This window comes from Asterias amurensis, chromosome 15, assembly GCF_032118995.1.
Source record: "Asterias amurensis chromosome 15, ASM3211899v1".
NCBI lineage: Eukaryota > Metazoa > Echinodermata > Asteroidea > Forcipulatida > Asteriidae > Asterias > Asterias amurensis.
In genome coordinates this window covers 3,453,704-3,478,549 of record NC_092662.1, presented here as the reverse complement: position 1 = coordinate 3,478,549, position 24,846 = coordinate 3,453,704, and the positions used below count along the sequence as shown (strand labels likewise).

At 39.2% G+C, this 24,846-nt stretch overlaps 2 protein-coding genes across 2 annotated transcripts in view; one reads left to right on the top strand and one right to left on the bottom strand.

Annotated features, from left to right (window-relative positions):
• LOC139948037 (GTPase-activating Rap/Ran-GAP domain-like protein 3) overlaps window positions 1-24,846 on the top strand; it is a 253,394-nt gene that overhangs the window by 17,311 nt on the left and 211,237 nt on the right. Inside the window, exon 3 of the mRNA XM_071946029.1 lies at window positions 14,167-14,218. The gene's annotated coding sequence lies outside the window, so the exon portion shown is untranslated. The remainder of the gene's footprint in view (window positions 1-14,166; window positions 14,219-24,846) is intronic.
• LOC139948038 (uncharacterized) lies at window positions 12,838-24,423 on the bottom strand. Its single transcript, XM_071946032.1, has 2 exons — window positions 24,330-24,423; window positions 12,838-20,304 (listed from the first exon to the last, which is right to left on the bottom strand). Exon 2 carries the CDS (start codon window positions 20,293-20,295, stop codon window positions 17,914-17,916), a length of 2,382 nt encoding a protein of 793 aa, XP_071802133.1. The 5' UTR covers window positions 20,296-20,304; window positions 24,330-24,423; the 3' UTR covers window positions 12,838-17,913.

The following is a 24,846-nucleotide window of genomic DNA, read 5'->3' as shown; positions in this document are numbered from 1 at the left end:
GTGTTTCTAATTATTTTTTAAATACACACTAGACCCGTTCTATATTGAGGCCATGTTTTATGTGTCGTCAAATACAACTACATGAACAAATACGGTAAATGTTGCTCGTTTTTGTTCGTCAAATACTGTGAAGTCTCGCTCGGGGTGGGGGGGGGGGTGTGTCGAAAATTGGAAAACGTTAGAGTGTGCGAGTTTGTTTTCTCCACGCGTTGAACCAATTAACTTTTGGACCAAAGTGTTGCTGATTTTTTTTTTTAAATAAAGACTTGCACGTTCTTGATACCTTGTTTTTGTGTTTCTTCATAACATGAAGAAAATACAGTATATATGCTGCTCCTTTTTCGTCACTCGGGCACTTGATCGATGATGGCAGTCAGTGAAGTATGTACTTTGAGTTGAGCACATACATGTGAGAGTATTATTTATATACCTTGACTGTGATAGGAGATATTATCAACATTGAAACCACGACAACGTGCTATGGTGACCATTCATTTGCCCTCTGGTTGTCATAGATAAGCACAGGTTGTCAGTTGATGCTTAACGGATGAGTGGCTTTATAATGTATATGAAAAGAGTATCATCACTCACATTTTACAATGTTTATGTTAAATTAGCATCGGGGGATAAGGAACAGTAATTTTGTTTTTGACCTTATACAAATGTGTGTAAAAGCACTGAGTAGACTCAGTATTTTCCCGGGTCCTGTGAAAAACACTCACATAGTCACTAGGACTACTGACATACTTGACCCTATAAAGACGGTCGTTGCCAGCATCGAGCTGATTGTTTTAGTATTTCCATTGTCTTAACCATGTACTCCCACTGGTCAGCTCATAAGATGCCACCATAAATCATAAGGCTGGACCATATAACACTTCCTCCTTTGTGTACAAAATCTGTGGTCAATATTCTCAATAGTAGATTTATTGTTGGTATTCTGGCTTATACAAAAAAAAACAATTAACATGAGGCCAAATGCCAAATATTGAGACAATACATACATCAGTATAAAAAAAAAACATCACAGAGGCTTTTTCCACAGAGAAAAGCTAAAAAAATAAAGGGTTAAAATAACCCCAATGTCATTTAAGAAATACAAACACATATAGGAAGCAACACTGTTGGTGTTATTTTAACACTCATGGTGTTTTGATTCATTTGGTGTCTCAGAGTGACAACACCGTGGCGTTAATTTCAACACCCAGCTTTTGCAGTGTATGCATTAGTGGTAGTAATATCCCTTTGACGAATCTAAGCTGCATTTGTGCACACTTAAAAACATTTTTTGTTACGTGATTTTCAGAATACCACAGGCTGAATCACACAACTTCCGTTAGGAATCAATGGCTCAAAAATTTTACACCATTGGGCACACGAGCAATAAATACATTTTACACTAAAAACAGGTGATTTTAAGAATACAAGGGCTGAGGAACATATCGTTTGAAACCGTTTGTTTAAAACATACACACCAAAATCCATAATATCCAAGCATGTCCATCTCCTTTGGTTTTCCTGTTACATACTGGCATCCATAAGCCAATATCCACTTCTGAAAGGATATTGACAAACACAGCCCTAACGTTTGCCGTCCCTTTTAATAAATGACCGCAGGCTGCATGATTTCGGGCAAATACCCAGGGACTGATATTAAATTCGTCTACTGACACCTGTTCTTATAGCACTGTATCCACGGGTATTTATTTTTCATGAATCAATGATAGAAGTGTGGCGCGGCAGCTGATTAGAGACCATGTTCCCTTCCGCGTCACGTCACCGACTCTGCAATGGTATTATTACATGGTCTACCCTGTAGTGCATCCTTTCTAGGGGTACATACGGAACGCTTTCATGTCTGCTATTTGTCGCTCTGCCGCATCTTAAAACGCATCCCTACATTATCTTACGTTTAGTACGAGAGAGATAGAGATTAAAAAAAGTGCAGATCATGTCTTGATAAATCTCTTATCGCGAAGGGGAAACTTGCCGACACTGCCGCTGCCGAAAGCTCTGCGTTCTTCACGGGAGATTGTGCCTCTCACTCTGATTGACACGGCCGTCTCAAAAGCGGGGATGACGGGTCGCCCCGAGCCAGTTTAGGCGACATGCAGCGGCCAATAAGCAGACTTTTTTGGCTCGTTAGGAAAAGTGCATGCTGACTAAAAGATGGTATTAGTTTCTTATTAGAGAGAGAAAAACATAATCTATCTTTAGCTTTTGAATGTCATAACTTGCAGGAAGAATTCTCTCCAATTGGAATACACAATCTGAGAAACGTTACTGTCAGTATCGTTTCTCAGAATAAATGTTTTCGTGATAAAAAGTACAATTTTTGTTCAGTACTTCAAAGTGACAAATTTCTTTAAATGCATTGTATAATCTAACTCTGCTGTATGTACTGCTCATCAAGCGATGTACATACACTTTAATGAAATGCATTTAAAGGCAGTGGACAGTATTGGTAATAACTCAAAACGATTATTAGTATAGAACCTTTCTTGGTAACAAGTAATGGGGAGAGGTTGATAGTATAAAACATTGTGAGAAACGGCTCCCTCTGAAGTAGTGTAGTTTTCGAGGAAAGAAGTAATTTTCCACGAATTTGATTTCGAGACCTCAGGATTAGAATTTGAGGTCTCGAAATCTAGCATCGAAAAGCACACAACTTTGTGTGACAAGGGTGTTTTATCTTTCATTATTATCTTGCAACTTCGACGACCGATTGAGCTCAAATTTTCACAGGCTTGTTATTTTATGCATATCTTGAGATACACCAGTTATTAAGGCTAGTCTTTGACAATTACCAATAGTGTCCAGTGTCTTTAACTCATGCCACCAAAAAGGCCCGCTGCCATCTCTGCCCTCGGTGTAATGGTTCAGAACTTGACAGAAACTGGTCTGTTGGAGAGATCCGAGATAAGTCTTAGACGGGTTTGCACTTAAACGGATACACACTTAATCCCCTCTCAGGAGCTTTCCCTATACAAATTGAATCCTTGTGTTAAATTCGTTCCGCGAAACCCCTGAAAATTATAAAATATTCATGAGCCTTTCATGAATGTATCAAAACAAGCGGCTGTAATCTAAATGCACTGTCAAGGATTTCCTAGCATTAGTCTCTTCCTCACAAAAAGGAATAGTCAAAGTAAATAATTGGTCATACACATTAAGCGCATAATATACGATTCGAAAGTACAGCACATGAATAAATTTCACGATTGAAATTTACACCATGTAAGATGCAGGAACTTTGTCATTACACAATATAGCATAGCATTCGAACTGCCTCTAGCTATAACTCCCAGGACATATCGATGGTCTAGTTTAATACATTTGTGAAAGCATTGCAAAGGTCTTGGGTTCGAATCCCATCATAGTAATAATATGCCTTTTATTTTGTTCACATAACTCCGGAAAGTAGTAAACAGTGCTATAAACACACATCGGTGTAAAACCAAAATTAATATGCATAGGCCTAATTCAAGTATATTTAAAAACCTTAATCATCTTTAATATGCAATTACATTAGTCGGCCAGCTCCATGTAAAAACAATATCAGTTAGGGCTAGATACTGATAATATCAATTATAAAACAAAATGTTAAGATTTTTTGAAAAGTGACAATAAGTGTTAGAAAAGGTTTAAACCATGCACAGCAGTATAACATGATAACATGACGGCACGTCCCATACCGACATTACTGTTTACGCATGCCATGCATCTGCTCTTAGCATTGAATTATAATTTCTTCGCTTATCGAATCACTTCTTGGTAATTCAATTATGAAGACAATAAATGTACATCTCCTTCTAGAAAGTAAACGAATTAACCTGAGGGATGACTAACGGATTACTCTGAACAATGGATTGATTCTAAATACATTAAAATACATTATTTATCGATGTCAACTCTGGCCACGAATCTGGTTCACTTCATTAAAAGGTTAATCTGTAAAGGCACTGGACACTATTGGTAATTACTCAAAATAATTGTTAGTACAAACCAACTTGGTAACGAGCAATGGGGAGCCTTTGGTGTTATACAACATTGTGAGAAACGGCACCCTCTGAAGTAACGTTGGGAAAGAGGTTACTTCTCAATCAAATATTAACATGATTAAGGCCTGATGTTATTTAATATTTTTTTAGGTATCTGAAAGCACACAAATTTGTGCAACTATGGTGTTTTTCAGTCAGTGTTCTCTTGTTACTCCGATGACCATGATTTGAGTCAAAAATGTTCGCATTTGTTATTGTATGCATGATGGTGATACACCAAGTGAGAATGGTCTTTGACAATTACCTGTGCGTACTCCATATTGACTCCGGGTACAGGGGGGGGGGGGGGCTGACCACTTTAAGGGTAAGGCTGACAATAAAACTGGTTTAAAAATGCGGTTTTATTTGGATTCTGCGACAGTTGTCTCTGGTCAGTTCGGCACAGATTTTATATGTCATACCGTATAGCGCGAAGTTATGACAGGATGGAAGCAACCACTCGCACTGTGTAGAAAAGGAACACTTCAACAGCACAAAAGACAATTTTCCAGCCGTAACATAACATCATCCTCAAGAAAATAATGAGAAAACTGGAAATTAAATGATTTATTTTCATTGGATATTACCTGCAACTGGTTTCATGTATCTTGTGCGACAATCTTAAGAGGGAAGATAAAGTCAAGTGTAAACCCTTTTGAAATTGAACTTCAACATTTTTGCCTTCATACTCAACTTGCGTTGATGTTTTAATTTGTTAGAAGCTACACTTATCAAAAGTTGATACAAAAACAAACGACAAGTAGTGAGAAAGTGCATGTCTATAAACATCAAATTATTACAATATTCAATCGGTCGATGTTTTATTAATTGGCAGATAGACTCGAAGTCAAGAGCCAAAGCCCGGATTCGGAAGTACTTGATTGGATAGCGCTCAAGTGATTAGGTATTGTGCTTTAAGTTTGCCGCGGGGTAGACGGAATTGGATTCATGATACCGGATTCTATCGTCGTATCATACCGTTGCCCGATTCAACCCTCAGTGCTTTTTATTATTTTAAGATTAGATAAAGATTGAGCTTTTTATTATATCAACCGAAACAGCCAAAGATTATTAGCCTTTTGGTATTTCAGCTGAAGTTTAAACAAATTGTTGAATGTGTACAAATATGCTCTGTGGTTTTTATGTGTTCATATTCTATTCTTAGGTCTTTATAAAAACTGCCGTTTAACGTTTTGTGTATTTTATCTCGATGTCGTTTTTTTTTATTGATATGTTGCTATCCGTAATGAAATTTTAGCCAGTCAGGATAATAGAAGTACACTGGACCTACCTGAAATTTATAGACCTCGTGTGATAGTTCGACAGAAAACACAATAGTTGTTTTTTACCCAGGTATTTGAAAATTAAACTGTTTTTTCCTTCTTTAAGAGCCCATAGACAATACCAGATTACAGCCAAAGTTTTAAGTTCACACTTGAACTACGTCACAAAAGTAGCTGAAATGTGTAGAACCTTTGTTTTGGTTCGACACAAAACAAAGTAGTTTTTTCCCACCCAGATAGGAAATTAAACTGTTTTTTTCTTCAATTGCCCGTAGCCATTTTATTTACCGTATTACAGCCTAACTGGACATACGCCACAAACGGAGCTGAAATTTGTAGAGCTTGTGTGTTCGTTCGAAACAAAGGAAAATCAAAAGGAATTCACCTAGGCAAACGAAAATGTACTGTTTTTTTCTTGAATTGCCCGTAGCCATTATTTACCTAATATAGGACTAAGCAGTGCACAATAATTGCGTTCTTATTCACGTTTTAAAAGCGTTTGACGCGGTCGTTGCTCCCAGATGTTTCTTAATGAGAATTCATCCAACTGTTGATTTCTAAGATGTTTAAAAAAAATGTTTTGCTTAGTCCTTGTTGTTACATCAGAGTAGTCCCGTACTTTGAAACGCTTACAGCAACATAAGGCAGTTACGGCCTTTTGAGTTGCTTCTTGTCATCGTTTTTTCCTTCTCAACTTTGAGTCACTATAGTGCGTGTTTTCCACACGTATTTGCCAAATCCATGGTCACTTCTTTGCCGAGAGCAGGGCCCAATTGAATATAGCTGTACGATTTCCATTTCATAGCGCTGCCTGCTAAACGGTAGCACACTACCTTCCTTGCGCGCAAATGAATGACGTCACAATACAAATCCATGGTGAACGTGCAAGATGGCCGTCTTGCTAACCAGGGCCCAATTTCATAGCGCTGCTTAAGCACAAAATTTTGCCTAAGCAAAAAAATCCTTGCTTAGTAAAATCAGATTACCGGCCAAGACTCCACTCAATTATTATGCTAAGTGAACAATAGCTAAATAACAGTCACAAGCAATGTATATGTCATGACCTTTTGGCCAGTAGCATGTGTAAAATAAGCAAGCTATTTTCGTGCTTAAGCAATTTTTGTGCTTAAGCAGCTCTGTGAAATTGGCCCCTGTTAAATACGTTTACACCTTAGCAAATTTGTCTGCTACGGTGAGCACGAAAATTTACTTTCTGCTAAGCAGCGCTTGGGCCCAGGGCTCGAGTTTACATTCTCAAAGCAAAGAATACCCCTCACGAGTGAAAGAAGTTCCTAACATGTCATAAAGTAAGATCATAACACTGATCCCTTTGGCTGAAGATTTCCAAACAAAACCGCCGCAGAGGTCGAGTAATCCACAGGTGAACTGTTCCGCTATAGCCTGTTGCCACCACACACTTGTAAGAAGATACACCTTGAGAAACTGTTTTCTCCTCTCTGCTCTGGGGGAAGAAGTAAAGAAACCGTGAAGACACTCTAGAATGAGATTTGAGGGGATGAAGAGAACCATGTTATACTCTTGAAATATAAGATGCATATAGACGAGGTGATTTCCTGTAGGTATTGTGTATCAAGATTCGCAAACACCTTATTTTTTTTCTTTACACCATTGCTAATGCAGTGCAAATTGTGAAATGGAGCACTTTGAAATTGAAAACGGTTTCCACGCGCGACTGTTAGGGGAACCAAGCGCTGCATTAATTGATACGTTATATAAGGGAACTTCTGGTGGACCGATTTCAAACATCACTTACTCCCGTGGGTAGACCACTCCTGGCCCACAGCCGGTTTGCATCATCCGCACGAATTGTAATTACATGGTCTTGTGGTGATATTCAATCCTTGTTTGTCTATTTATAGACCCCTATAATTTGTATGATTGCGATAGTATTATTCAAGATGGTACTATTAAAGATGGGTTGTAACCAAACGGCAAAAGTTTTCCTGGTGTTTGGTTGAATATACTGAGAAAAAACACTCTCCCCCTTTAATTGAGACTGCACAGCATGCACATCGCGAGAGGCAGCAGTCTCGCGAGAATATCGCCAGTGTCGCGGGAATCGCGGAGAGAGTCGGAACGCTATCACCGCGACAGATAACGACTTGTCCACAAGTCTACTCGTCAGTTGAACCACAGATTCGAGATTCTGACAGTGTTACCACCCTCTGTAAGACGTGCACGGATACGTATGGTGGCCCTGAAGGGACACAGCCAGTCGTGAATATTTTCGCGACGTCGTATATTTATTCACGACAAGTCGCGAATATTTTCGCGACGTCGCGAATATTTTCGCGACGTCGTATATTTATTCACGACAAGTCGCGAATATTTTCGCGACGTCGCGAATATTTTCACGACTAGTCGCAAATATTTTCGCGACGTCGTATATTTATTCACGACAAGTCGCGAATATTTTCGCGACGTCGCGAATATTTTCACGACTTGTCGCGAATATTTTCACGACTAGTTGCAAATATTTTTTACGACGTCGTGAATAATTCTGCGACTAGTCGTGAATAAATTCGCGACTAGTCGTAAATATTTTTTCAGTAGCTTGAGTGTGTAATTCTTACACGGCACGCGTAGAGAGCCAAGCTATGAAGATTGTAGCCACTCAGCTATGTGTATGGGGCCATGTTTTATCCAGTAGAATTGTTATCGAAGTTCGAAAAAACAGTGTCTGACTTTCATCAATATTTCGGGGGTTTTCAAGGTTGAATTACTCCAAACCCAAATAATTCTGAATGCCAAAGGATTAATCTTTCAGTTAAACTTGGTGGGGGATTACGTGATGCGTTGCACCCTGCCGTGACGGAACGAACTCGCGTTTCAAGTTGGAAATAACAACGCAAATTGCTCTAACATTTCAGGTAAAAACTGTCAAATTTATTTGCTGAAATTGTCAACACATTATAATTAAACTTATCATTGGGTTGTTTGTAAAATTACCTCGGGTGACATATAACGTTATGTTTTATCTGAAGAGTGAAAGTGCCAACGTTTATTGCCTAGCATAGGATAGCCTACTCCTACTAAAGTACTAGTAAAACTATAACGTCAGGCCTCGTAGGCCTACCGTAAGGGCCATACGTCAACGTTAGTTTTGTTTAAATAACCCACCATCCATTTGCAAGAGTCGGAATTCTCCTCCGGATCCATCATCGTACGGGACAGCTTTCAGATTAGTCTTACTAAGCCGTCAACGTGAATACAGTAATTACACACTCAAGCTACTGAAAAAAATATTCGCGACTAGTCGCAGAAATATTCACGACGTCATGAAAATGTTCGCGACTAGTCGTGAAAAAAATCGCGACTAGTCGTAAAAAAATTCGCGACTTGTCGTGAAAAAATTCGCGACTAGTCGTGAAAAAAATCGCGACTTGTCGTGAATAAATTCACGACGTCGCAAAAATATTCACGACGTTGCAAAAATATTCGCGACTTGTCGTGAATAAATTCACGACGTCGCAAAAATATTCACGACGTCGCAAAAATATTCACGACTGGCTGTGTCCCGTCAGGGCCACCATAGATACGTCACAAAACGGCACTGTGTTTTGGCCACGAGTGTATATAACTCGTGGGCGAGCTTAACTCGTGATTGGGGATTTGTCAGCGGAGATTGTACCGACAGAAATGTTTCGAGCACCTGATGCATCTCTCAGATGCATCAAGAGGAAAAATGGAAAATCAAAATGGGAATTGACTGCTGGTGCGAACTTACTAATCAAACAATCAGTTCATATAATTTTCGTTTCCTAAGGGTATTTCTTGTTTGCTGCAGGAAAAGTGCCTTTGGTTAGGCCTATTGAAAAAAACAAAAACACCTTGGTTAATAAATTCTGTAAATTAAATTAAATTGTATTAAATTAATCATTTATCAAAGCAATTGTTAATGTTTTAACGGAATGTTTCCAAAGGGAACTTTGCCAGACAACGCTGCGCCAACAAGATAAACGGTTTTACGTGCTTCCTTATCTATAAGTGTCTTGCTCAAGGACCCACATTTTGAGAAAGTCCGGTGCATTAGACCGCTATATGTTGACCCCCCCCCCCCCCACCGGTCAGAATTTGACTGCATCCCGAGCCCCAGGGTACTGGCTCAGCCTGACCCATAAACTGATTTTAAAAAGCGACCTCCTTTTCGCCCATTGAGCTTGTTTTTATACAATTTTGTTTATTTATTTTGAAGGGCCATTGGTGTCTGTTTTCATTCTCATGCTGACCAAGTAGCACGGATCTCTAAATTTAACGATGTGTCACAAGAAAGAATCGCATTCATTGAAAATCTTGTTTGGAACTCGGCCCTCTTCACACCCTCCGTAATGCATCATCTCGAAGCCACCTTTGCGCAATATCAGCCATGCACGTTATTATTATTATGATGAGAGTGGGTGAAAATTGCATGCACGTTCTCTCTAAACATGGCGTACAGCCCAGTTCATATACCGACAGCTAATGATAATATTGTGAACATTTTTTTAAAGGGCCAAGTACAAATATGTTTTGCGAGAGAATGATTGCGCCGGACATTTTTTCTCTGAATTTTCAAATAAATCCAAATCATTCATAAAAACAAATTAAATGTTAACATGTGTCGTGATTTGATTTGTGATTTTACAACTTCACAAATCTTGAAGCTTTTTTTTAGGTAGAAACCCCCACCCCTCGCATTAATAACAATAATGGTCGAAATTCAAAAAGTACACAAAATAAATGGTTTGAAGATTAACTTTTTTTTCTTCGAAATTTTCTCGTTTTTTACTGTATGTTTATTTGTTTTAGTGTTCATATCTAGTGCAATTTGATTTAATAAAGAGTTTTAGGAATGTCATTGTTCTTTTGGTTTGTATGCGCAAAATGGCACACATCAGCATGCTTTCGTCTTAAAGCCATTGTACACTTTCGGAACAGAAACAAATAAAAAGTTCACAGATTTACAAATAAATATTATTCCATGAACCGCTTTTCGTTTTGAAAAAACATTAAAACAATTTCAATTCTCGATATCGAGAATTACGGATTTTATTTAAACACATGTCATGACACGGTGAAACGTGCGGAAACAAGGGTGGGTTTTCCCGTGTTTTTCTCCCGACTCCAATGACCATTTGAGCCTAAATTTTCACAGGTTTGGTATTTTATATATAAGTTGTGATACACGAAGTGTGGGCCTTGGACAATACTGTTTACAGAAAGTGTCCGTTGGCTTTAAAGCTACCTTTCAAGCATTTTGATTTTGTGCATATTTCTAAATCACAAGCAGCTATATAAGACGTTGCTATGCAGCCGTGAATTAAGATTCATACTTAGAACTCCTTTGATAATTTACACCATTAAAGACAGTGGACACTATTGGAAATTGTCAAAGACCAGTCTTCTCACTTGGTGTATCTCAACATATACATAAAATAACCAACCTGTGAAAATTTGAGCTCAATCGGTCGTCGAAGTTGCGAGATAATAATGAAAGAAAAAACACTCTTGTCACACGAAGTTGTGTGCTTTCAGATGCTTGATTTCGAGACCTCAAATTCTAAACTTGAGGTCTCGAAATCAAACTCGTGGAAAATTACTTCTTTTTCGAAAACTAAGTCACTTCAGAGAGAGCAGTTTCTCACAATGTTTTATTCCATCAACTTCTCCCCATTACTCGTTACCAAGTAAGGTTTTATGCTAATAATTATTGTGAGTAATTACCAATAGTGTCCACTGCCTTTAAAAACAGCATAGGTTGCTTGGAGGGTATGATGTGTGGGTTGCTGGTCCCTTCGTATAACTCCTTGATTTAATTTGAGGCCAACCTTTCCGCATCTCTGGGTAGGGCTGAAGGCGAATGGAGGCCATAATATAAGGACCGGTTTGGTTTGTTTAAATACCCGGGCAAGCAATCGTCTGCTCGGTCGAAGAAACAGCGTCTTCCGTTTAAAGGCACTGAACACGTTTGGTACTATAGTCAAAGACCAGTATTCTCACTGAGAATATGCATAAAACATAAAAACTGTGACCATTTTTGGCTCAATTTGGTCATTGAATTTACAAGAAAATATTGGAAGAAAACGCATCATTGTTGCGTTACTTTGTGTGCTTTCCAATGGTATCATTGTTGCGTTACTTTGTGTGCTTTCTAATGGTATCATTGTTGCGTTACTTTGTGTGCTTTCCAATGGTATTAGGCTTCAGCTGAAGTTTTTTATTATTTGAGAGAGAAATTACCCACTTTCTCAAAAACTACGTTACTTTTGAGGGAGCCGTTTGTTTTAACGTTTTATACTATCAATAGCTCTCCATTGCTCGTAACCAAGTAAGTTTTTATGCTAACAATTCTCTTGAGTAATGCTAACGATTATTTTGAGTAATTACCAGTAGTGTCCAGTGCCTTTAAGGGCTTCGTAGTGATGCCCATGCAGAGGAAACTATCCCTCCAACAAACATCGTCAGTATGACTGTCTTCCTCTAATCAGAACAGAACGGACCGGTACCAACTACTAATAGAAATTTAATTATTTTTCCTCGTCTTTTCCACCGTCCAGGAATAGTAGAAAATAAATAAAGAAAATCGGAAATGGGTGTTCGGTTGAGTGTCCTCACGGTTTTCTCTATTTTCCGGCTCCTTAGCCGGTATCAAATCTCATAGAAGACCTCGAGTATTTAAAGAACGTACGTAAAGGCCAAATTCAATAAGACATGTCTTTCATAAAACACTCATAAAAATACTTATGCAGTTCCTGGGGTCTTCAGGTAATCCTTGGTCAGAACCATGGCCCAATTTTATAGATGTGTTTTAAAGAGAGTGGACACTATTGGTAATTAGTCAAAATAATTATTACCATAATACCTTACTGTATGGGTAAGAAGTAATGGGGAGAGGTTCATAGCAGAAAACATTGTGAGAAACGGCTCCCTCTGAAGTGAAGTAGTTTCGAGAAAGAAGTATTTTTCCACGAATTCGATTTTGAGACCTTAGATTTAGAATTTGAGGTCTTGAAATCAAACATCTGAAAGTACACAACTTCGTGTGTGACAAGGGTGTTTTTTCTTCTTTTATAGTTATCTTGCAACTTCAACGTCCTATTGAGCTAAATTTTTCACAGGTTTGTTATTTTATGCACATGGTGAGATACACCAAGTGAGAAGACTGGTCTTTGAGTGTCCAGTGTCTTTAAGCACACAAATTTACTGAGCAAGAAACTTTGCTTACTGTAAAAGAGTTACCAGCTTAAGTATCATGCTAAGTGCACAGTTTGGGAGTGGTTCCCTGCTTATTTTCACTTGGCAGAAATTGTTAAGTAATATTTTAAGCATTATGTTTTTTCCTCATGTAATGTTATATTTTGTCATTCTAAATAATTGAGTGGAAATAAATTGAACTATGAAATATAAACAGGGACACAAAGTTGTGTTACCTAAAAGCAATGTCTTTATTTACATCATCCCCGAAATACAAACCACCTCACAGATTCAATCAGTCAGTCAATGCTCGACTCCTATTTTGCCAGTAATAAAATGTATGATTTAAAAAATGATGAAACACTGAATATCGTACTTAAATCCCCAAGTGAATTTTATCCATAAGCCCTTGAACACTTACAGAATCATAGGCCCTGCTTCGACTATAATAAAGCCAGTCCTCGGGGGGAAACCATTTAAGAAGGAAATGGTCGCACCGAGGAGTCGAGGAACTTGTACTTTGAGCTATATTGATTGCTTTCAGAAATCTCATTGCCTCAAGTCCCTGGCATTTCTGGAAAAATACAACTAGACCTTTACAAATTTATCTGCAACTCAACTCTGTTGATTCTGTAACTAAAATACAAAATACAAGTTTTTAGCATTTTTAAACGGAATGGGTATAGATTATTTCGTAACATTTCATATAAAGGCACTGGACACTGTTGGTAATAACCCCAGTTAATAAATTCTTAATTTAATTAAATTCTCACTCAATAATAGTTAAATAAGGTCCGGTTTTCTTTCTTTCATTATTCTTTCATTAACTTCGATGATCATTTGTATCAAAAATTTCACAGATTTGTTTTTTATAGCATATGTTGGGTTACACCAAGTGAGAGTACTGGGGCCAATTTCATAGAGCTGCTTAAGCAAAAAATTTGCTTAAGCACGAAAATAGCTCGCTTATTTTTCACATGTTACTGGCCAAAATTTCATGGCATTTACATTGCTTGTGACTGGTATTTAGCTGTTGTGGAGTCTTGGCCGGTAAACTGATTTTATTTAGCCAGAATGTTTGTGCTTAAGCAAACTTTTGTGCTTAAGCAGCTCTATGAAATTGGGCCCAGGTCTTTGACAACAACCAAAAATGTCACAGTGCCTTTAATGTATACAAGTCTTTTAACAAGAAGTCTTTAAAGCCAAAAAATTCACAGATTTACAAATAACTTACAGGGCTTACAGAAGGCAATGGTGAAAGACTTCTTTTGAAATATTTTTCCACGAAATGCTTTACTTTTTGAGAAAACAGCAAAACAATATCAACTCTCGTTAACGAGAACTATGGATTTATTTTAAACACATGTCATGACACGGCGAAACGCGCGGAAACAAGGGTGGGGTTTTCCGTTGTTTTCTCCCGACTCCGATGACCGATTGAGCCTAAATTTTCACAGGTTTGTTATTTTGATATAGAAGTTGTGGTGCACAAAGTGTGGGCCTTGGACAACACTGTTTACCGAAAGGGTCCAATGGCTGTAACAAGAAGTCATGCCCATATTTATTTGCACATTTACAATTCATTTTCATTGCGATGTTGGGTAGCTACAAATAATGATCGGTAATTTATTTATCTGTATTTTTTCCAGATTTAGAAATCAAGACAAAGCCTTCCACCCTGTAGCTACTTAACACAGAAAGGTGAGACATTATTGAGAAACTCAAACTTTAAATTTTATTCTAGTTCTTGATCAGCAGATGATCAGCACTATTACCCATTTTAAACAGAGCTGTTTAAGCAGAAAACATTAACTTACAACATTAACTTACAACTTTAACATTTGCTTACAACAAAGTCAAAAAAAGCTTTGATATTAGTCACGAGTTTTCTCATGGCATGACATTTTGGATGGTAACCTTTCTTGTAAGCATATTTAATTTTGTTGTGCTTAGCTACTTCTTGTGTTTAAGCAGCTTTATGAAATTGGGCCCAGTATGCATAGCATAACAATAAAGTTTGTTTTAGAGAGGAAGGGAAAGTGACCAAGTCATTTTTGTGATCTCAGTTTTTATGAGAAAGAGTCCCCATGCGAGTGGGGAAAAACTACAACTCTATGACCCCGTCACCATCCAAAATGGTGTAAATTGCCACTGTATTTAATACCCTTCCAGTACAAAATTTGTTAAAATCCAAAACATCTGATGACATTCTGAACAATTTGGGTTTCAATAGTTTTGTATTTATACAACATTTTGGAACTTGTCACGTTCCTTCCTCTTAACTAAAACTTAAATGAAGAGGAGCACATTTCACTCCTCTTCCACAGAGGGAGTGATGAGAGCCCTTGAGATTTCACCATGACAACATTAATAGTCGTTATTAGACTGCATGTCAGCCACCAACTTAAATAAAAATCATGTAGTGTACATCTACTATGTACACTAAGTGGTACTCATGGGATGTTCGGAAAAGCATTTTTTTCTTCTGAGAAAATGTTTTGTTCTGCGTAAAATGTCTTAAATAAAGTGGTTCTTTGAAAAAAAAGGTCAAATCTGAAAGGTCACTGGATCGTCTTGGGAAAAATGTTAAACACCTTTAGAAAGAAAAGGTTTTAGACGAACGTTAAAGGCACTGGACACTATTGATAATATTACTATTACTCAAAATAAAATGTTAGCTTAAAAGCTTACTTGGAACGAGCAATGGAGAGCTGTTGACTGTATAAAGCATTGCAGCGAGAAACGGCTCCCTCTGAAATAACGTAGTGCCTTTGAACGAACGTTACGTGGAGGTTTATTGTTAGTAAAGGTTGCCGTGGCCTGCCGGCCCACGAGAAGTTGTGCAACGTGCACCCTTTGGGCCGTGCCGCAGATGGATCCGTGTGAAAAACAACGCAATGCAATATGTATGTGGAAATAATGTGCTTTAAACAGTTGGGGTCGGACCACTTCATCAATTACACATACGTGCTTTATTCCATATGCCGATGGATGTTTAGAACATCACGGGAATATTATTTATCAGTGTCTGGATGAGGGTGGAAACCGCGACTCATTTCTTATGAATGTTTTGAACAACCGTGGCGGCTACGACAGGGTGTTGTTGTAGCGCCCTCTTGTGGTTTAATAGTTAACTTCCCCTGGGCCAACCATTCATCGTATTGAAGCGTGCAGATAGTAAAACATCAGACGGCAAAATATAAAATATCAATTATTTACAAGTTACATAGCGTAAACGTAAATCTGTTAAATGTAGCAAATCTTCAAATATAAAGTTACAATTTGAGCTTGGTCCCGTCCCCCACCTCAGTGTGTGGATTCTTTGGTAAGTAGGCAGGGGGCAGAGGGTCGATTTGCCCGAAATTTTACCATTTTTAAAAACACTTCAATATAAAATGCAGTTGTTTTGCTTTGTCTTTCCATTTTGTGTGTGACTTTGCCCGATTTATTCCCACTTCCCTAATTTGGAGAGCAGTCCCCTTCCTCCCCCCCCGCCTAACCAGGTCGTACGCCTGTGAACAAGAACTATCGTTTGTGGTTGACATTGTAAAACAGTCAGCCCATTCAAAAGCATTTTTAATGAATATTCAGATAAGCTAATTCAGATAAGCTAATAGCGAATATAAAACATACTGCAAAAAAACAAAAGAGAAAGGTACGGAAATTGTGTTAAAGTATAACCTACAGACCAATCGCGGGGCAAAACGATTCCTGCGTAATTATCAAAATCCTTGTGTACCAATTACAACTTTTTGAAACTGTAAAATACTTTGTACATTTTGTTGAAATTGACTACAGTAAACTTTATGAATCACCGATCATGCATATTGATGAGTCAGGTGACCATAAAGAGCCAAAGAGTCGCCTTAAGAAAGGTTCGTCTTCCGCATAGAAATAGAACCCGTCTTCTGTAAAGAGCGCCCTCATACGTCTACTGAAACACTCACTGCGGTGAGAGGTATCATAATTAATAATAATATAATTAAGAAATCTAAGATGGCAACAGTAATATTGGAGTAGGGAAGTCGGCCTAATGAAATGTAACGAATGTAACTGAATAGGCAGATCTGGGAGAACGTAGGCCTACACAATGAGCTCTTTGATTAGTAGTTTTAGCGAATTAAGTGGTCACCTGCTGTGAACTTCCTTATTTACATATATTTTAAATAAGAACTTCAGAAACAACCTACAAAAACACACGCACACAGCGAACGACAACGTTACAAGGGACTGTGTTGTTAGTTTGCTTATTTACAGCGATTTGTTGTACTATGTTCTAGCAGGACAATGGAACAGCGATTATTTTAGAGTAATAAAATGTTTTTTTTCGTCATTATTCGTTTTAAACGTTAAAACTTTCTTACATCTTATCAACTCCGACCGTATATCATGTTTAGAACTCGAAGAGTTCTAGTACATGTAACAATGACGTCATCGTTACGTCATTTGGTATCAACCATTTAAGTTTAAAATTGAAATGCTCATACAATGCTGTGGTCAAGCTGAAACTTTTCATACTTTCCGAGCAATACAGTATAAAATTGAAGGCACTGTTCTAATGACGTCATCGATTGTCACGTGACGTAACATAAAAGGTTTACAAGCTTTATAAAAGGTTAACATTCAAAGCTTAATACAAATACGAACGTGAGCTTGAGCTGGAACTTTGCATGTATTGTGATGTGTACATAACCATGACCACGATCAATTTAAGGTCAAATATCGATCACGTCGTTTTAACAATATCTTATATATATATATATACACACATACAGTGCATTTATGGGTGCCTGGATGTGTGACATCTAAGGTGCTGTTCTAATGACGTAAACAAATGTCACGCCACGACACCTTAAATGTGTAGTTTTACAATGAACAGTTTTGTGTTTCGTTTGAACTACTGAGCATGTGCGCACACGCTCGGAGCCGCAAGAAGGACCATTTTGTCTGCTTACCGCCTCCCTTGATTTAAGTCCCAGTCCCGTGAGAGTCATTTTATATTAGGGAGGTTTGGCTGCACGTTACGCGAGCAAATACGTGAACGTAAACGTCAAACAACTGTGCTGTTTCTAGGTGACGTCACCACTTTGGGCTTATTGCACGCTCACGTATGACGTCTGCGCGCACGTACGGACCTGACGTGAAAAATGGTAACTTCACGTTTGCTAAAAACGTGAGATTTTAGCGACACAATTTTCTGACGTTCTCGTTCACGAGGAACGTGCATCTAAACCTCCCTATTCAGTCCCATCGCCAAACGTCAGAAAATAATTTGCGCGGCACCCTGTCCCCAACCTGTGCCGCGCCGCAATAGCTGCATCTTTACGGTAAGAGCACGTTGATTAAGGTCTATCTTCCGCCTGCCAGCGTCTCAAAAATCACCTGATGTATATGTCCTATGCTGCAATGTCGTCCAGCTTTATTTGTTGCTCAATGCACTTCTGGAGTCTCTCCCAGTTCACAGCTCCAGTTGCATCAAGATGGGTGAGGGGATTAAGGATCGCAGGGAGCTCAGTGTCCTCTCTAAGAATTGGAATCAGCAACTTCCTTTGGTCAAATGCCATCAGCATGCCACGGTCACACCATTTATCTTGTGCGAAGTCTTCTGAAACGACTACGAGGACACAGGCACTGTTTGCTGTGCTACCTGTGTAGTTTTTAAGTTTCGTTCGGCCGAGCATAAAATCACGATCTTTGATGCATCCTTTCAGACCACGCCCCTCAAGTTCCTCCAACAAGCATCGAAAAACCCACTCGGAGGCACTGTCACTGTGTATGACGAAGAAGTCATAAGTAAAGTCGCAGTTTAAAGCGTCGCCGGGTGCTGATCTGATGGGTTTATTTGAAGCATCATCGGTTGTCCATTCTTGAGATGAGGATGTTTGGTCGCTGACTTGATCTTCGCCGGTTCTCAGAGTCATCGTTGATTTGTCTTCTTTTGCTTTGGATGATGTTTTGTTGCCATCGAGCTCAAACACAGACAGAGAATCAGTAGCAGATTCGTCGAGCAAGGCATGCGGATTAGAGTCTTCAAATCTAGCCCCACTTCTCTCTTCTGGGACGCTTTTTGAATGGCGTACGTGGGATGGACGAGACATTGATTCTGCATCCGAGGTTGAAACCGTACGCCTTTGTTGAGTACGCCGCCCTCTGGGATCACGCGATGCTTGCTGGATATCTTCAAGCTCCCAAATGTAATCGTTGTCTTGACAAAACTTCACGAAGTATTGCCACTGAGAAGTAAGGCTCGTAGGTGGTATCATTGAATACGATTTCCATTGAGGATTCGTGAGACGAAGTTTGGCAGCCTTGTGAAGCCAGTAGACCATGTCAGCAAGAAGCGGCTTGTGATTTAAAAGCGTATCACCCACGTCATTCAAAACGTGGCTGTATTCAACAACAAGCAATTTCACGGAATTCTCAACTACAAACATATTATCTTTACATTCAATGGCCCGCTGGAAACTTCGCAATGCATGCTGATGTTCACCAAAAGCACAAAGAGACTGACCACGAATCTTATGAACAAGGGAACGTTGTTCGCCGTCTTGGCAGGCAGCAGCCCTAGCACAAGTAGTGAGGGCTTTTTGGTGGTACCTCTGTCCATCATTATGTCCCGCTTCACTACCATGGCAATCGGTTGCCGAGTAGTAGTACACCTGTGCCAAATGTTCCAAGTCTATGGGCGTCACATGAATTTTTGCCGCTTTCTCAAAGTCATTTCGAGCATTTTCGAGTAGCTTGTCAAACTGGTTTGCACTCATACGTTTCTGTTTTTCATAATCCTGAAGGAAGATTTGTCCACGAACTGAGTATGCAAAATAGTTAAACACAGATGCGTCCAGTTGGATTGATTGGTTTACTGTCTCCAATGCCTCCTCTTTGTTACGGATCTTTTTCAAGAAATTGGCGAATCTAGCCAAAAGTCTGGGATCGTTCGGTGTGTACTGGAGAGCTTTTTTAAAACATTTACCTGGCGCCCATAAATATTCTTTCAAGGAACGCGGGACTTGTATTGGATTAAAATAATTTGACTTTGCCTGTTGAAAGATCTCTCCCAACTGTCGCCAGCCTTCGCTTGCCAAGCTATTATCATCCGTTTCTTGTACAATCTGAATAAATATATTAGCCATTTTCCCAAGCCAAGTTTGAGCTTCTTCCTTCAGTGACTTGTCCCATTTGACTTTATTGAAGATCTTATGACAAGCCATACCCTTACTTATCATCCAATCTTCCCTCTCATATTGAGCCAATGAGTCTCCTGCAAGTTCAAATGCTTCATCGTAAAGCTTCACCGAGGTTCGGTATCTTTCCGTCGTCACTGACTCATCGAAAACATCAAACGAATAGGCGAAGGCTTGTTCAGCAAGACTACGCGCTCGACGAAGTCGGCTTTCCTCTCCTTCATTCTGGTAGGCGTCAGGTAGCAACTCAGATATCTTCTTTTCACAGTCACTGGACTCTGGAATTCTGTATAACTTATCGCAGATGTACTTCTGATTTGCCAGTGCGTTCAAATTCTTGGGGTCTTCCCCGTCAGACAATATTTTGTCAAAGAACTCCAAAGATTCATCGAACTTACCCAGCCGGAAATGAAGTATTCCAAGGAGGTTTCTGAGGGCATGCCTCTCTGGTCGATGTTTCTTAATGTCAAGATATTTTGTTTTCACTCCGATGTGATACTCGGCTTGTTTGGCATTGATATGACCTTTGTTCATCGTCAAAGGAAGAAGATAATGACCAAATGGTGATGCTCTTGGCATGGTGGACGCAGCCATTCTAGGAACCTATGAAGGATTGGATGCAATGTGAAAAATGAATTATTGCAACAGCTCGAAATACATTATTGAGGGAGATTGATTGGTGCAAAAATTTGGGTCTTAAAGTGATTCTCTCGGTATCTATATGTGACAACACCAACACTGGTTTATATATACCAGGAAGTGCTCGCTTATGGGTGTTATGTATATATTATACAAATATTGACTGCTTCGAGGGCTATGGTTAAACTATGACTCCCGAGATGATCCCCGTAGCGTTCTGTTTTCCCGAGGCGAAGCCGAGGGAAAATAGAACGCTCCGGGGATCACCGAGGGAGTCATAGTTTTTAACCATTGCACGGGTAAAAGCAGTCAATATTTGTTTTATAACACCCCAAACATTTCTAAATACTGTACTATTATTATTAAGTTACAGACCTGAATGCTACAATCCACGGACGACGCGAATACAGATTGCACACTTTTGCTGAACGTGTTGCATGTCGTGTCGTGCAATCCGAAATGTTTACAGACTATTAATTTATCATACTCGTACACGCAACGGACGTCTGGGTACTGCAAGCCGTGTGCTAGTCTGTCGGACTAGCGCACGGCGCCATGTGCTAGTCTTCGGACTAGCGCATGGCAAACCGACGGCCGTCGTGTAGCAAAACTAAGACATGTCATGTGACGCGCTCTTAACCAATGAGCAGGCAGAATCTTTGCAAGGGGTGTTATAAAGGTTTTTATCACCACTCCATTCTGCCAATCTGATTGGAGGATTAGCGCGTACTTGAAGATAAATAAGCATATGTGGTTTATTAGTTGATATATTATATATATACATTTTGTATAATGAATAGGGTAGATGGCCTTAGCTTTCGATCCAATCCGGACCTTCTTCAGAGGCATAAAACAAGTACAAACAAATAAAATCAACTTATAGATAAAGAGAGGGGGGAAGGGATTAAGGTAAGGATCCAGAAAGAAGCGGGAAAATAACAGCCAATCAAAGTTTCTATTTCAGAGACAATATTGGTGGCTATGAAGTATTGGTGGCTAGGAGTGAAGTGGCGAGGACGACGAATGTTTAGAATGAAAGGATGGGTTACTGGACCATAACATATTTTTTATATATAAATATAACCCCGATTTGAAGCAGATTTTTGCCATTTGATTGGAGGATTGTCCGTAACGCAAATAAACATTATTCGCTGTGCAATTTTCATTCCATCCAATTCGTTCTACAGCACGGGGCACACCATATCACAGCGTGTGCGTCTTTGGCAAAGCAGTAGTTACCGAATTAAGAGTGAGATACATTTTGTGTTGCCACATAGGCCTGGATATGGATAAAACACCATACAAGTGCCTCAAATCAAACAATATACAAATATTGAGTGGCTCAGAGTGGAATGGGAGGAATATTGTCGCAAGGGAAAATATGAGGAGTGGTCTTAAGTGTGAAAAAAATTTCCTCCGTGGAAAACAAAACAAAAAACAAAACAATGCACAAATCGGATCACAACCTTTTGCACAGGTGCTCCTTTATTTTAGCAGCGGCGCGGCGGCGCTGTACTGCTCAAAAACATTGGGAACAAGGATGATCCTAACTGTTGAATGGGAAGCGCTAATCCCCATGGGCGAATAGGTGTTTTTGATCGCCGGTGCGGATGGGAGTAATAGTGAATGTTACGTGAAGTAAGTTCCACCAATCAAATGACAAGGATCTGTATGTCAGTTATATAAAGGTTTTATCACCACTCCATTCTGCGAATCTGATTGGAGGATTAGCGCGTACTTGAAGATAGATATTAATTATGATTATTAAACCTCATACATAAATACTTCTAATCTGATTGGTTAAAAAGGAACAGGACAAATCGTTGTCTATAATATGCGAATAAAGTGTCTTTCACAACTATTTACTTATTTTCCCAGGCAGGACAGCATGACATAGTGATATACAAAATATAATTATTGTATTAAATAAACATAATATGAATACTGAAAACCCATAGATCCCACGGGCCCTGTCTATCTTCGCCTCTTTTTTGAAAATAAATATGACAATTTTTTTTCTCAATGACTGAATAAAAGTATAAAGCAAATTAAAGACACCAGCATAAGTATGCCCAATTGTACAATCGATAGTTTTTAAAGCGAACAAAACAGAGACATAATGAAAACAAAAACGAAAAGAAATCCGAGATAAAAATAAGACCCGAAGCACACCATTTTGCGCTAGCTGTGTAAGCGAATGCTAAAGTGGAGTACAAAATCCTCCGCAATGCAAAGAATTCCCTGCTTGCAAAGCGTCGATTCTTTGCCATAAAATTGATGGGCCGCCAGTGCTAACGTGGACGCGCATGCACACCCCCCCGCTACATGTGAAATACGCTTAAAGTCACCTGGAAGCGGTATATTTTTTAAATAAAGCTTTTGTCAATAAAATACGTGTTTTTACGAGAGGAATGTGAATAAAAAGTTAACTAAGGTTTACAAATATTAGTTTTGATTGTATTTACAAATTTACGAGTAGGCCCCGACCCGAGAGGGCGTTGTTCGTGACGTAATTCAAGGCGCGATATTTGAAGAGAAAATTTGTAGTCGGGCCCCCGTTCATTACGTCTTTCAGATACCTTCTTCGATTTCCCACTAGCTGGAAAAATTGTTGGGACGGCGTCGTGTTTACGAATGGCTCTTCTCGTCATGTCAAATGAGTGGTGTATCCCGGATTCGAAGCACGACGGCTCAAAGTGTTCACTGCATAGCGCTGAAAAAGACGTCGGACCGGACCACTTTGCTCTAGTTAATCTGACTTTCGCAGCCCACAACCGCCTATACTTGGGATCTGCAGGAAATAGATGAAGACTGACCCCATCTTTAGTTGTTTTGCTGTATCCAGCAGCAATACACCTGGTCGGCATTGCCGGAAAAATGCCAGAAAAAAAACCTTTTTCGCAGCGTACAAACTCACGTCTTAGAATTACATGTACTTTTGCACGTGTGTTTATCTACGCATCGAGGCGAAGTCTTCCTTTTCCTACGTCACAAAAGGGGTAGGCGGAGTCAACCCCCAGCACTTAATTAATTTTTTTAACAAATAAATCGTGACAAACAATTACTCAAAAAATTGTTTTATTGTTAATAAACATATACTCTTATGTTTAAAAGAAGAAAAAAAAAACTATTTCCAGGTGCCTTTAATACGTAAGCACAGAATTCCCTGCTTCCGCAAGCGTCAATAGTTTTGGTAGGCAGAGCCATGTTCTTGAAAACTGCATTATAAACTTTATCATGGGGATTCCCGAAATAAGAGCTTGTTGCAGGCATAGCACACTGATGCTGGAACCCGTCATGGAGGTTAACTGTGAATAAATGTCAATCTCGCATCATTCATGCGGCGTTCGTTCACGTATGTACAGTGTATGCTACACATTTTGTACTATGCTATTGCAGCCGCTAATAATACGTATACATGTACAATGTACCACCGTAGAGCAGAATTGATACAAACACACATTTCATTAACCCCAATGATGAATAGTTCAGCATCAACAGTGCGTGTCCAGTCAATGGGGGCATGTCTGCCAATCTATTGACTTTTGAATTTGCATACAGGAGATGCTATTGCGTGCTACGGGAACAACCAGGGAGTTATTTTTAGATTGGCAAAATCCCAAGTTCATGCACAATGATGTCTAGTGCTTGTAGTATGCTATGGCCGTTTTTATAGAGGATGGGTGTGGCACCACATTAAGTTACCTTACAAAATGTAGGACAGTTCAATTTGAGGATACAGTGAGATTGTGTTTAGTCTAAACTTACAAACATACATTGGTTTCCTTAAAACTCGTTTGCCATGCATTTGTTCAAATGAAATTCTCCGTTCAAACCTCACTTCGATGACAGTTGTTTGAATGTTAACATGCGATAAAGTAACGAGCAATTAATGAACCAACAAACAGCGTTCTTTTTGACCTTTAATGTGTCCCGTTAAAAGCACAAATTTTGATTTCACTCATGTAAGAAAAAACGGTAATACTTACGTTGTAAGTATGACGTAGCTAACAAATTACAGAGACTGGGAGGGCACTGATGACTCAGTCGGTGGCATAGACTGACTGGTCCGATCGGTGTGTGGTACTGTAGTAGTTGTGTACGCAATTTCATTACGACTCTTTACTGTAGTGCGCATGGTTATTGACGTTATCGTACGGTTGCAGCACAGTCATGTAAGTGCTCGGAAAAAGTAGGTTCGTTGTCATCGCAACATTTGCTTGTTGGATTGAGGTTTTCCCCCATTTAAGAGAGTTGCACTTCTCAGTTGCGGCGCAGCATTATTTTTTAACTAATTATTTCTGACTATAAATATAAAGTATCTTCAATGTGTGGAATCTGTTTGCTTACGTCGGTTGCTTATACACGCATGCATGGATATGTAGAGTGTATCCTCTTGCCGCGCCAAAGTAAAACATTTATATAAACAGAGCACAAGTCTACTTTGACAGTTGCAACGGCTGGAAAAGCGTATACGCATCTAGACACATTTTTTGGGGTCTCACA